The sequence below is a fragment of the Peromyscus eremicus genome, unplaced genomic scaffold (genome assembly GCF_949786415.1).
Source record: "Peromyscus eremicus unplaced genomic scaffold, PerEre_H2_v1 PerEre#2#chrX_unloc_1, whole genome shotgun sequence".
Taxonomy (NCBI): Eukaryota; Metazoa; Chordata; class Mammalia; order Rodentia; family Cricetidae; genus Peromyscus; species Peromyscus eremicus.
Window position 1 is genome coordinate 2350535 of NW_026734288.1, and position 14797 is coordinate 2365331.

Here is a 14797-nt window from a genome sequence, read left to right on the forward strand (position 1 = left end):
TTGTATGCCTTTGAAGATAATTGTGATGTGCAAAGGCTTTACCACACTGATTACTTTCACATGGTTTCTCTCCTGTATGTGTTCTTTCATGCATTTGAAGAACATTGTTTTGAGCAAAAGCTTTATCACAATTTTTACATTCATAGGGTTTATCTGCAGTATGTGTTCTTTCATGCACTTTAAGATCACTGTTACGGCTGTGAGGCCGGCCAGCTGGGACAGGGCAGGACCCGTGAACTTATGTGCCTCATCGTCCTGGGACGCCGCGGGACACTGGGCAGGCGACTGGCACCATGAAGATCTCGACTTCGGAGCACGTCTTTGACCACCCATGGGAAATGGTTACCACAGCTGCAATGCAGAAATACCCAAATCCCATGAACCCAAGTGTGTTTGACGTTGATGTGTTAGACATGTCAATCCTTCTGGAAAGCTGCACAGCCATAGACTCCTCAGCACAGAGTGGGGCCTACCTTCCATTGTGAAGTCCCCTTATTGGTTCTGCAAGTACAAAAATGTACGTGCAAGAGCACTCTGTAGTTGACCCGGTAAGAAAGACAATGGAGCTGAAGTCCAATAACGTCTCATTTACAAATATGGTCTCCGTAGATGAGAGGCTCACACACAGGCCACACCCCAGGACACAGAGAAAACTGTCCTGACTTAGGAAGCCATCATCACTGTGAAAGGGGTCAGCCTCGGCAGCTACCTTGAAGGACTCATGGCAAGCACCACATCTTCCAACGCTAACAAAGGCCGAGAAGCAATGGAATGGGTGATACACAAACTGAACGCCAAAATTGAAGAATTGACAACATCAGCAAGAGGAAGCATAAGGACACCAATGCTGGCCACAGCAGTGTTGGTAGAAAAATGACGATGGAAATTGGTGTGCAGCTACAGGGCCCCCAGGACTCTTCAGGCTGACATCATATTTATTTGTTATTTAAAAGATACTGCTATTTTAGGTAGATCATTTTTTTTCTTTTCTTTTTTTAATGAGCTGGGGTAAGGCTGTGACTTTTGATCAAAAGATGGAGAGCTTCTAAATCAAAGTGATCGACTGTGGTGGGAGGGCTTGAGGGAACTGACTAGAGGAGAGTCTTGTGTCCATGTGAACAATTAACGGGTTGGTCTATTGTTGTTTAAGTACTTAGAAGAAAGCCATGTTGATCAAGTCTTCTTAGGGAGAAGCTTAGAGCCTTTTAGGTACGAGAAAACTACCAGGCTGCGGACCACCCAGAACACAGTCCAGCTGCCCTGGCATCTACAGAGTTGACTGATGCAGTGAACTAGAACCACCTGCCTGAGGAACTCCCTTTAAAAAGAGAAATTGTGTAATTTCAAATGACATTAATTTGTATAAAATAACTTGCCCTGGTGGAAGCCAGTGTTTGGATTTGGATTTAAATGATATTTTTGGAGTGAAAATTATCACTAAGGTAGTCTCTGACTCCAGCAAAAATAGTATTTTATTGTATTAATGGGTACTGTATTGATTTGCCAAAGTTTTGTGACTTAGTAAAGGCATTCCCTTCTTGAATTTGTACTTTGTGATTTGCATGCTGTACTGTGGCCTGGTTATGCTAACTGAGAAAATAAAGACATTACCTGAGTGTCCCATCACTCTTAAACAGAACCCTGAGACAAAAAGCAGCTGTTCACATCTCTTAGCATTTCACATTTACTTAACTTATAAATTGCCACATGTCAAAATCATGGTTTTGTAATTGTTAAGACATGATATGTCAGGATATTTAAATATAATTACTTTTGGGGGAAAAATCACTGTTACAAGGAAAGGCTTTACTGCATTGGTTACATCAATAAGGTTTCTCTCCTGCATGTCTCTTTTTATATACTTGAAGACAACTGTGATGTGAAAAGGTTTTACTACACTGATTACATTCATAGGGTTTCATTCCAGTATGTGTTCTTGTATGCCTTTGAAGATGACTGTAATGTACAAAGGCTTCATTACACAGATTACATTCAAAGGGTTTTTTACAGCATGCATTGTTTCAAGTGCTTTAAAATGACTGTGATCTGCAAAGGCTTTACCACATTGATTACATTCATAGGTTTTCTCTCCAGTATGTATTTTTGCATGCCTTTGAAGATGACTTTGATGTTCATAGGCTTTACTACATTGGTTACATTCATGTGGTTTCTCTCCAGTATGTGTTCTTTTATGGCTTTGAAGATATCTGTGTTGTGCAAAGTCTTTAACACATTGGTTACATTTATAGGGTTTCTCTCCTGTATGTCTCCTTTTATATATTTGAAGATAACTATGATATGCAAAGGCTTTATTACACAGATTATATTCATAGGGTTTCTTTCCAGTATGTGTTATTTCATGTGTTTTAAAATTACTGTGATCTGCAAAGGCTTTATCACACAGATTACATTCATAGGGTTTCTCTCCAGTATGTGTTCTTTCATGCCTTTGAAGGTGACTGTGATCTGCGAAGGCTTTACCACAGTGATTGCATTCATAGGGTTTCTCTCCAGTATGTGTTCTATCATGCCTTTGAAGATGACTATGATCTCCAAAGGCTTTGCCACAGTGATTGCATTCATAGGGTTTCTCTCTAGTATGTGTTCTTTCATGCCTTTGAAGGTGACTATGATCTGCAAAGGCTTTACCACAGTGACTGCATTCATATGGTTTCTCTCCAGTATGTGTTCTTTTATGCCTTTGAAGATGTCTGTTATGTGCAAAGGATTTATCACACTGTTTACATTCATAGGGTTTCTCTCCAGTGTGTGTTCTTTCATGCCTTTGAAGATGACTATGATCTGCAAAGGCTTTACCACAGTGACTGCATTCATAGGGTTTCTCTCCAGTATGTGTTCTTTCATGCCTTTGAAGATGACTATGATCTGCAAAGGTTTTACCACAGTGATTACATTCATAGGGATTCACTCCAGTATGTGTTCTTTTATGCCTTTGAAGATGTCTGTTATGTGCAAAGGATTTATCACACTGTTTACATTCATAGGGTTTCTCTCCAGTGTGTGTTCTTTCATGCCTTTGAAGGTGACTATGATCTGCAAAGGCTTTACCACAGTGATTGCATTCATAGGGTTTCTCTCCAGTATGTGTTCTTTCATGCCTTTGAAGATGACTATGATCTGCAAAGGCTTTACCACAGTGATTACATTCATAGGGATTCACTCCAGTATGTGTTCTTTTATGCCTTTGAAGATGTCTGTTATGTGCAAAGGATTTATCACACTGTTGACATTCATAGGGTTTCTCTCCAGTGTGTGTTCTTTCATGCCTTTGAAGGTGACTATGATCTGCAAAGGCTTTACCACAATGATTGCATTCATAAGGTTTCTCTCCAGTATGTGTTCTTTCATGCCTTTGAAGATGACTATGATCTGCAAAGGCTTTACCACAGTGATTGCATTCATATGGTTTCTCTCCAGTGTGTGCTCTTATATGCCTTTGAAGATGTCTGTTATGTGCAAAGGATTTATCACACTGTTTACATTCATGGGGTTTCTCTCCAGTGTGGGTTCTTTCATGCCTTTGAAGAACACTGTTTTGAGCAAAGGCTTTACCACACTGATTACATTCATACAGTTTCTCTCCAATATCTGTACTTTCAAGCACTTGAAAAGTACTGTGTTGTGCAAAGGCTTTCCCGAACTGATTATGTTCATAGAGTTTCTCTCTAGTATGTCTTCTTTTTTGCAAATGAAGAGTACTATGATGAGGAAAGGCTTTACCACATTGTTTACATTCATATGTTTTCTCTCCAGTTTGACTTCTTTCAGGTCTGCAAAGATAATTTGAAAATGTAACAGCTGTACCATATTAATTACTCTTTTACATCTTTATTTTGTGTGAATTAATTTTACATTTCAGTGTAAATGTAAAGAGAAATTGGATCATAAGTTTTTATCACTTTGCTTATTCTTATGTTGTTCCCCTTCATTAAGGATTATTTTGCTCTTTTGAAGATGCCTATGATGTTTAGAGCCTTCATTACATGGATCACATATATGGAATGATTTTCTCAGTGAGATTTTTCATATATATGAAAAGAATTGGAAGTATTTAGACCTTTACCCCACTTAATTTCATTAATACCTTTTCCTATACCATGAATCCTACTACATTTGCTCAATGAACCAGGACAGACAGAAGTTTTACACATTCCCACTACTCATAGGACTTTTCTTCAGTTTGTTTGTAGATGTATTCCCAGTTAAGCTGGAAAACCAATTATGTGTAAACTTGAATCACATTAAGCAAGTCTACTCAATATGAGACTGGTACATAACTTATAATTGTTTTGAGATGAAGAGGGATATATTGCTTTTTTCCATATTGCTATGTTCATATGGCTTGTACCCAGAGTGACATATGCTATACCTAGTAAATGTAAAATAACAAATAAAAAGTTTCTACATTGTCTCCACACAGCTTGACTTTTTGTTCCTCATACACATGTGATATAGGTTTTAAGGCTTCTTCACAACAAACCCCCTTAACACTTGACTCTTAAGATTCATCTCACTAAACTTAGCAGTGTCAGAAAAACTAGAGAGTAACACTAGCTTTAATATGGAGTATTTGTTTAATAGAAGGTTTTGGACATACACTTATCACATATTTAATATGTATACCTTTGATAATAAGAGTCATATGAAACTAAATGGGTGGGCAATTCCACAGTGTAGCTCTGATAGAATTATGATTCAAATGCTCATATCTGTTAAGGTATTGATTCCTTGTCTTTCTTCTAAAATGAATAACCTGCCAACAAAATTCATTTACCTGCCTTTGATGTATATGGATTGTGAGCATTTAAAGATCATGAATGTAATTTAAGCTATGATTATTTACACTGTTGCATTTCTTTAAAACTTTCAAATACAATAAAATATATCCAGAGGCACCTTTGTATCAGCTTGTACATAAAAATTACCTTTCATGTCTTTGAGAGCTTTGACAATGTTCTTCAACTTCAAGATTTCCCCAATTGTATCCTAAAATACAGAATGAGAAAATTTATGAAATATTACAGGAATTGTGGAAAATTTGATTTACTATCTTCAGTGATCCTTAGAATCTTTCCTGATTTAGTTACCTCATTCTGCCTCATTCTCAATCAGAATTACAGAAGAGTATCAATAATCAAAAAACAATTTTTGCCTTAAATTAAAATATGAATGAAAATTTACCTATAGTAGTGAGGTTCATATATGTCTCCAGCATCATATCTTTGTAGATATTCTTCTGTGAAAGATCCAGCAATGCCCACTCCTCCTGAGTGAAGCTGATGTGCACATCATTATAGGTCACGATATCCTAAAATATGCTGTATGTAAGTATGTCATACATTTGTATATAACCAAAAGCGTGGCCCATCGGTGGTGGTGCACACCTTTAATTGGGAGGCAAATCCAGGAATATTTCTGTGAATTTGAGGCCATCCTGGGCTACCAAGTGAGTTCCAGGAGAGGCACAAAGCTACACAGAGAAACCCTGTCTCGAAAAAACAAAAAAAAAAAAGCATGCTGCCAACAACATTATAAATGCATGCTTCTTGACAATATAGTCATATAATTCTGGAGCTTCCCACTCTTATTCTTTAACTTAGACATTACAATATAATCATCAATTTATTTTAGAATGAAAGAGAATTGCCAATTAACAGACATAGAGACAAGCAAACACATCAAGAGCACTGAGTACACATCAATGAATTTGTATGAATAATTACTAACTACAAAAATGATGAGTAAGCTTGGTGTATTGGCTCATGCCTTTAATCCCAGAAACCAGAGAGCATAGGCAGGTATATGTGCTTCTGAGTTGAAAGCTAGCCTAGTCTATGCAATCAGTTCCAGGACAGTAAAAAGTAAATATTAAGAACCTGTCTGCACTGCAAACATCAATCATATGTACAAAAAACATAGGATGAACTCAGAGACTGTTTCTTTACTGAAGTTGCTACAGGAGTTAGACATTTACTCCAGTTCTGTATTCATCTTCTAGAAATCTGAATTGCTCCAGCTTAAAAAGTACTTTAAGAAGTCTTACTAAAAGGAACTTTTTATTTAAACAGTTACAAATAGACAGATGATAACATGAGCAATATCACTGTTGATTATAAATAATCAACACAGGGCAGGCCAGAGGAGTCAGAAGTTAAGAGCTGTTGCTAGTCTTGTATACAGATGGGTTCATTTGCCAGTACTTACATGGGGAATCCCACAACTGTTCATCATTCTAAGCTCAGAGATTCTAAGACCCTCTTTTGAGTACTGTGAGGGCCAGGCATATGTGCATTGCATATCTATGTATAGAGGCAAAAGAATCATAGTTATTGAAAAACAAAACAAACACAATGAACAGGAAGAATGTCACACACCTGTAATTTAATTACTCAATATTTGCAGGCACTATGAATGTCATAAATACTGCCAACCTGGAAATGAGAATGATATCCTCTGCCAAATTTCAAAATTCAAGCTAGGGGTAAAGTTCACAAAAATGGCATATGCTTGACATGTACAAAAATGTATAATCCAGGCCCATCATCCAATTATTTATATATCCACGAATGTTGGACATTTCATCTCAGCATGCGGGAGCAAGAGTCAGGTGAATCTCTGAGTTCAAGGCCAGCTTGGTCTATAGAATTCTGCTTAGGACAGTCAGGGCTACACAGAAAAAGTTTGTCATCAGAAACAAAAATAAAAACATTAAAATTAAAAAAAAATCAGGCTAGCAAAGTAGTTTAGCATTGAATACCAATTTGTTTAATTGTATCTTATGTGATTCAGTAATACCATCTATAATGTTGCTGAAGTCATGAAAGCACAAGAAGGAAGGTGGCTGATTCATTTCAAACACAACATAAGTATCTCAACATGCTGTGGTCTTAAATTGCAACCCAGGCTTCATCGTCATAGTGTCATGCAATGAACTTAGACAGTCTCCTTACTGGAGCTCTCACCGTACCAAACACAGATGCCTAAAGCAGAGCTGACATGAAAATGCAGACTAAGAATGTATAATCTTAAATTTTGCATCATTCTGGTATCCAGAACCAGTTCCACATCAATGATTCCCCCAAATTTGGCTTCTTAGTTGTGATATCTCCTACCATGCTTGAACCAGAGTTGTGGCAGGCTTTGAATAAAGTTGCGTCCTGGGACTGGCAATCACTTTGCTTAATCCCTCTATTAATTGAGTGCATAGTAGGAGGGATTCTTACCCTTAGGACACCTTGCTAGGCTTCCAAAGTAGAGTAAGGGCCTTCTTTTTAATGGTGATATTCTCCCTGAAAGTAGCTGACACTTTTCAACATTTGACTACCTTCTACAAATTCATAGTGCTATTTTTCTCTACAACCCATAGACTTTTCATTTATTCATGATCCACTTCTTGATTTTTTAATGTAGTACTGAATGAATCATAAGTAATAGCTATCCAAGAGAGTCAATAGTCCAACTAAGAAATCAGCCCCATTATTTTTTTTAATTCTGCCTTACTCAATTTCTTGAGGAAATGGGCAAAATAAGAAAAGTTAGGGGGCAAAATATTACATAAATTACCTCCATTTTAATTCCCCTGAAATCCTTTGACCTTTACCTCCACTGGTCATAATACTTTTAAGAGTACTTTATTCAATGTACTATAAGAATAACCAATTAAGCTCTGTGTGCAGCTTTCTATGTCCTTTGTCATCTAAATTTTGACATGCTTAACGTTCCCCCAAACAGTCATCATTCCCAGGACCTTTGGACAACAAAATCACTTTTGGTTTATCACATTCTGTTACAACTTGCTTTTTTTCTTGCTCTGATTCAGTTCTCTACACAAAAGCACCTAGGTAACAAACATGTTTATTTGCCGCATTCTGGCAGATCACAATCCATCATTGTCAGTGTTTAGAATAGATATTCAGTCTAACAACTGAAAGCAAAAACCATGAGGAATCTTTGTGTCCAGGCTTTCTCTCTAACATAGTCATTGTCTTTTATGCCATGCTTGCTGTCTTATCTAGTGTAGGCCAACTTTCTTAGGGATATTGCATACTCAGTGGAAGGGTCATCACCCATAAATCATCAATTAACAAAATCACAGACTTAGCAACTAGGTGTTCTGATGGGGCACATCCTCAACAGATGTTCCCAAAGGTGACTATGGACTATGAAATGTTGATATCTGAAAGTAAGTAGGACACAGAGAAAATAATATATGAGACTTTACAAACCCAAACCCAATGAATCAACTACATCAACAACTTAAATAGCAAAACAAAAAATTGATGATAACAAGTAGCAATACAGATACACCAAGGAATGAAGAAATACAAGTTTCTGAGTTCAAGAAGAGAAAACCGAAATTGTTTATCTACAGAAAATCTACAAATGAAAAACCTAAGGGGATCTTAACATAATATAGTAATTTTCCATATTATAAAAATAAGTGAAGTTCCATCATTTGCCAGAGGAACAATATAACTATATAATAACTAATAAAAAAAAATCCTCACACAACACAGATGGTACCAGTGATAAAAGGAGACAGAAAGACAGACCTACCAATATAACATTGTCCCTTGAAAAATAATTATAAGTTTCTAATGAAAATCAAAATCAAAGAAATCACTTACCACCACTCAACCTGTGCACTCCAGTTCTGTCTTTCACCAATATTAGAAAATGGGTTGAGTGAGAAGACTGTTTCACCAAAATTGGAATCATTCTCTTGAAGCCTGATATTTCTACATTGTAGATAACAGTTTTGGTTACTAATACTATCTCATTTTCCTTTGATAAAGAATAGGATGTCTGTTAGAAAATTTAAAACAATTTCATTTCCTATGATTAAAGCTTATATGTAAACCTGTATCAGAGTCAGGAAATAAAAAAAAATTTATACCAAATGAAAGACAATAATTTTTTAAAATAAATATTGTGTGATTCTATTATATACTTAAAACAACCTGATTTCCTTTATAAGTCTTTGTTTTATAAGTCTTACAAATTTTGAAAACAAGTCTAGACCTATTTTTTGTGTATACTGGTATGTAAGAGAAAGAATATTTTCCATGTGTGTATAGGTGACAGAACAAAGAGCATGTCAGATCCCCTGGATCTGGAATAGCAGGGAATTATAAGCCTCTCAACTTGAGTGCTTCTATCTGAACTCCCCAAGAATACTTGCTGAGTGACATTTGCAACCCACATACTACTTTTTATCCAATAAACTGAAAGTCTTTCACAGATCAGCCACAACAGAATTCTAAATAAGGGAATAAGTAAGTAAATGTTCCCTGGGAACCTAATGAATCAGTATTAAGATGTTGGGTATGGTACCAGCAATACTATTCACACACCTTCCTCCCTCTCAGGGATCTAATACTCACGGTTGCCCTGAGGACTGAAACAGAACTCTATCTGCAGCTTCTCCTCTCCCTTTTCATGTCTTCTGTGGATTCCAAAGAGCATCTCCCACAACGCTTCCCTACTCTCCTCATATCTGAGTCCCATCACCCAACTGTGACAGACACACTCTGTTCAACTACTCACCACATCTTCCAAAAGACTAGTTAGGGTGTCTTCAGATCTACCACATTGTCTCTTACTCCACACCTAATTTTAATTGTTGCTCCTATCACTGGGGTAGAATATCAGAGGCAGCTTTTTCTCTTCCTTATCCATGCCTCCTGTAGATCTGAAAATCATCTCCCCTGCATTCCTCTTTCCCCAGTTTCCATCACCACCAAGTAGTCTCCCTTGAACACACCAGCCAAGAACGCCAGGAAAAAGGCAACACTCATTCAACACACACTTTGAAACTCCAGAGAACAAACACAAACCCAGGAACAAAACTCCCATCCAACAAAGATGAAATTAGAAAACAGCACCTAGACCTATTATCACCCTAAACCAAGATGCCTAGGAGAGGAACATAATAACAGCCAGGGTACTATGTGAACAACAGAACCCAACTTTCCTACCACAGCAGGCCCTAAATACTCAAAAATAGTTGAAATACAAAAAAAAAAAACTTAAAACCAAATATATGTAGATGATAAAGGCCCATAAAAATGAATAGCTTACATGAATTCATGGAAGCACAAACAAACAATGGAAGAATATCAATAAATTCCACAAGAAAGATAGGAAAACACAAGCAATTGGAGTAAACCAATAAACAACTTAAATAAAGATAAGATAAAACAAACAAATCACTAAAAGAAACAAATACAACTGTTTAAGAGCTTAAAGTGGAAATAAAAACAATAAAAAAAAAGAAACTGAAAGAATTCCAGAAATGAAAACTTTAGGACTACAGACAAGAATTCCAGAGGCAAGATTCACCAGTAGAATAGAGAAATGGAAGGGAGAATCTCAGACCCTGGGGATAAATAGAAGAAATGGATACATCTGTCCAAGAAAATGTTAAATATAAAAATTCCTTGATGCTAAGCAACTAAGAAATCTGGGATATTATACAGAGACCAAACCTGTGAATGATAGGAATAGGGGAAAGATTAAAAAAACACACACTCAAATGTCCAGAAAATATTTTCAATAAAATCATATAATAGCCGGGCGGTGGTGGCGCACGCCTTTAATCCCAGCACTCGGGAGGCAGAGACAGGCAGATCTCTGTGAGTTCGAGGCCAGCCTGGGCTACCAAGTGAGTTCCAGGAAAGGCGCAAAGCTACACAGAGAAACCCTGTCTCGAAAAACCAAAAAAAAAAAAAAAAACCAAACAAACAAACAAAAATCATATAATAACTTTTTCCTAAGTTAAAGGAGGTGCTGATGAAAGTACACAGAAGCATGTAAAACACCAAATAAACTGGGTCAGAAAAGAAAGTCCCCTTGTCACATAATAACCAAATCATTAAACATACATAATAAAGAAAAACATTAAAAGCTGCAAAGGAAAAAGACCGAGCAACATATAAAGGCAGACCTATGAGAATTGTACCTAACATCTCAATGCAGATTCTAATAGTCATAAGGTCTTGCAGACATGTGGCGCATGTAGCTAGAGTTTTTCTGGTCCTGCCTGGCCTACAGTCAGGGCAAATCTCTCTAACCCATCAGTTCCACAGTGGCTCAGGCCCAACCAAGTAAACACACAGAGACTTATATTGCTTACAAACTGTGTGGCCGTGGCAGGCTTCTTGTTATCTACCTCTTCTATCTTTCTATTAATCTATACTTTGCCATGTGGCTTGTGGCTTAACAGTACCTTACATCTTGCTTGTCATGACTGTGGCTGGCAGTGTTTCCATCTGCCTTCTTGTTCTCTCAATTCTCCTCTACGTTAGTCCCACCTATACTTCCTGCCTGGCTACTGGACAATCAGCGTTTTATTTATCAATCAATTATCCACAGCAGGTGCATGTTCTTAGTAACCACAGATGCCATCTCATTACTATATCCAGAAAATTATCAATTACCAAAAATGAAGAAAATAAGTTATTCTCTGAAAAAGTCAAATTTAAACAGTATCTATGTACAAATCCAGTACTACAGAAGATTCTTAGAAAAATATCCAACCCAAGGAAGCTAACTACACACATGAAAAAACAGTAAATAATAATCTTACATTAGCAAAACTAAAAGAAGGAAAACACTAACAAGGCTACACTCATTCACGTACTACCATCACTACTAACAACAAAATAACAGGAATTAATGATCATTATTCGTAATATCTCCCAATATCAAATGACTCAACTCCCCAATGAAGACACAAATTAAGAGTATGGATTCAAAAAAAATATCCATCATTCTACCATATACAAAAAACACACTTCAACATCAAGGATGGAGATTATTAAAAGGTAAAGGCTGGGAAAACATATTTAAAGCAATTGGAACTAAGAAGCAGGCTTGTGCAGCCATTTTATTACCTACCAAAATAAACTTCAAACAAAATTTAATCAAAAGACATTGGAAGAACACTCATTATTTATCAAAGGAAAATCCACCAATATGACACTTCAATTATTGATATCTATGCCCCTAACACAAGATCATCTCCTTTTGTAAAAGAAACACTTCCACAGATTAAATGACACATTGACTCTCACACAGGGTTTGACAGTGGTTGACTTCAATAACCCACTCTCACCAATGGACATGTCATCTAGTCAAAAACCAGAGAGAGAAATGTTGGAGATAATGGATTTTATAAACAATATGATCCAAAGAGATACTAGAGAGCATTCCACCCAAAGAAAAAAGAATACACCTTCCTCTCAGCAGCACATGGGGTTTTCCCCAAAGTAGATTATACACTTGGACACAATTCAAGTCCCAACAGATACAAGAAAATTTAATAACACGGTGCATACTACCAGACAACTATGGATTACAGCTGGATATTAAAAAAAAACAAATTTTAAAATCTCATGAATATTGACCAACATTCTACTGAAGAAAATGAGTCAAGACAGAAATCAAAAGGGAAATTAAAGAGTTTCTAGGACTCAACAAAGAATGATTACACAACATACCCAAACCTAAAGGACACAACAAAAGTGGTGATGTGAGCAAACTGTATAGCACTGAGTGTCTACATTAAAAAAGGAAATAAATAAAAATTATAACTGTCTAGTCTTAAACTCTATCAAAGGCCCAAGAAGTAAATAATAATACCTGCATAAGCAGGAAGTGCAAGCAAGCGACTTCCAAAAATGTGTAAGAAACAACAGAAAGAGCTGGCTGCCTGGACAATCACCCAAGATTCCTCTGCAATTTCTCTGGAGCATCCAATTTTGGCCTACACCCTTAGCATATCAGACAGACTTTTATGTGAGGCAGGAATTTTTTACAAACTGTCCCACCTTGTCTTGAAAAGGTTTGGTAGTTACCTTTCTTGCATCCAAATGACACTAAACACTGTTTCTTCCCGTATACAGAAGCAACAAAGGAAGGTCATCATACTGACTTTTAGTTAGGAAACAGCTATAAAATGGTGTTAAAACTGATTGTGGCTTCATCACTGAAGACCAAACCTAGAGGTTGAAGGGAAACATCTAATAGATGGGTGCCATTGTGAGCCAATCAAGAATGTCTTATGGACTTTGGACAGTTTAATTCTTTCCAGACACCAGTAAAGGAATTCAACTTCTGTCTATATCTGAAAGTTTGGACTTTACAAGAGGACAATGGAAGGATATACCAATACTGCTACCCGGTAAACCAAATTCAGCAGGAAGAAGCCTGATCAGTCATTGTTTAAATCCCATAATGTCAGTTAGTGTAACCTCTGCAGAGGGACATGGAATAAGAACTGAAGGAAAAATTCAACTATGCATTTTAGGGTAAAAAACCCCAAAGTACCGAGTCCCACTGCCTGGATGCCTCCCAAACAGATGAAGCCAATCAACTGTCTCACCTATTCAGAGGGCCTAATCCAGTTGGGGGTCCCTCAGCCATAGGTTTATAGCTCATGTGTTTCCATTCATTTGGCTATTTGTCCCTGTGCTTTATCCAACCTTGGTCTCAACAACTCTTGCTCATATGAACAGGCAGTGGTACTGGGTCCTGTGTTCAGTGCATGAGTTGGCTGTTTGAAACCTGGGGCTTATGCAGGGACGCTTGGCTCAGCCTGGGAAGAGGGGACTGGACCTGCCTGGACTGAGTCTACCAGGTTGATCTCAATCCTCGGGGGAGTCTTTGCCCTGGAGGAGATGGGAATGGGAGGTGAGCTGGGGGGAAGGAAGGGAGGGAGAACAAGGGAATCCGTGGCTGATATGTAGAATTAAATTATATTGTAAAATAAAAAAAATAAAAACCCAAAGTAGTGTAACTAATTGTTTCTTGACTAAAAGCCAGAAGTGTCTCTAGTACTCTTAGCAGTTTCAAGTGTTTGGGAGTTCTGATCTCTGATGATAAGTGATACTAGGGGCCAAGAAGGGGCAAAGATTAATGCAGTAAAGAAGACCTGTTAACAGAAAAATGCCCTTGGTTAAGAAAATAGAATTTCTCTCCTGGCACAGACCTAATATTTCAATGAAGACATGTCAATCTCCATGTCAAGAATCCTGGTCTCTGGAACTCAAGAAATGGTCAATTGGGACAATTATAGATCACCTAGACCTGATTCACTGATTGCATATTGGTATTCCCAAATGTAGATAAAACTGGATAATTTTTGATGTTGGTTTTCTATGAAAGGATTTCTCCATGTAGTTTTGGTGCCTGTCCTGGAACTCACTCTGTAGACCAGGCTGGACACGAACTCACAGAGATCTGTATGGTTCTGCCTCCCAAGTGCTGGGATTTAAGGCACATGCCACAACCACCCAGCCCAAATCTGATTTGTATTGACTCATCCTGAAATCATGTTCCAAAATGCACTGAAGCATCCCAGCTTAAGCTCTGCAGAGATACTCAGGTTCAGGACAGTATCTCTTAAAGTCACTTTTGCTGTCAGCCACTGGTCCATGTCAAATTATTCTCAGAAATGAATAGACCAAGTATGATAGCAGAGCCAGGCAGGTCTCCTTGAATTTGAACTTCATAGTGAATATGAGACAAAGACTTTTATCAATAATACACACACACACACACACACACACACACACACACACACACATATACACACACAAATATAGTTAAATATAATTTTGCTCTATTGTTTGAGACAAGATTACAAAGCTCCAGCAAGCCTCAAACTCATACTGTATAGTTTAATGAATAATATATGTTGAATATATGGAATAAATAAAACAAACATAAACTAATTTACACTGAACATATAAAACCAATTCCAGTAAACATTTCA

General features: G+C 37.2%; 1 protein-coding gene and 1 pseudogene across 1 annotated transcript in view; one reads left to right on the forward strand and one right to left on the reverse strand.

Moving 5' to 3' along the window:
- The first annotated feature begins 293 nt into the window (after positions 1 to 293).
- LOC131901033 (PRELI domain containing protein 3B-like) lies at positions 294 to 877 on the forward strand (annotated as a pseudogene).
- A 415-nt stretch (positions 878 to 1292) lies between these two features.
- Positions 1293 to 14797, reverse strand: part of LOC131900904 (zinc finger protein 431-like) — a 239187-nt gene continuing 225682 nt past the window's right edge. Inside the window, exons 2-5 of the mRNA XM_059252224.1 lie at positions 5203 to 5287; positions 4947 to 5007; positions 2242 to 3455; positions 1293 to 1318 (exon numbers count right to left, since the gene is read on the reverse strand). Coding sequence (XP_059108207.1) covers positions 1293 to 1318; positions 2242 to 3455; positions 4947 to 5007; positions 5203 to 5287 — 1386 coding nt within the window. The remainder of the gene's footprint in view (positions 1319 to 2241; positions 3456 to 4946; positions 5008 to 5202; positions 5288 to 14797) is intronic.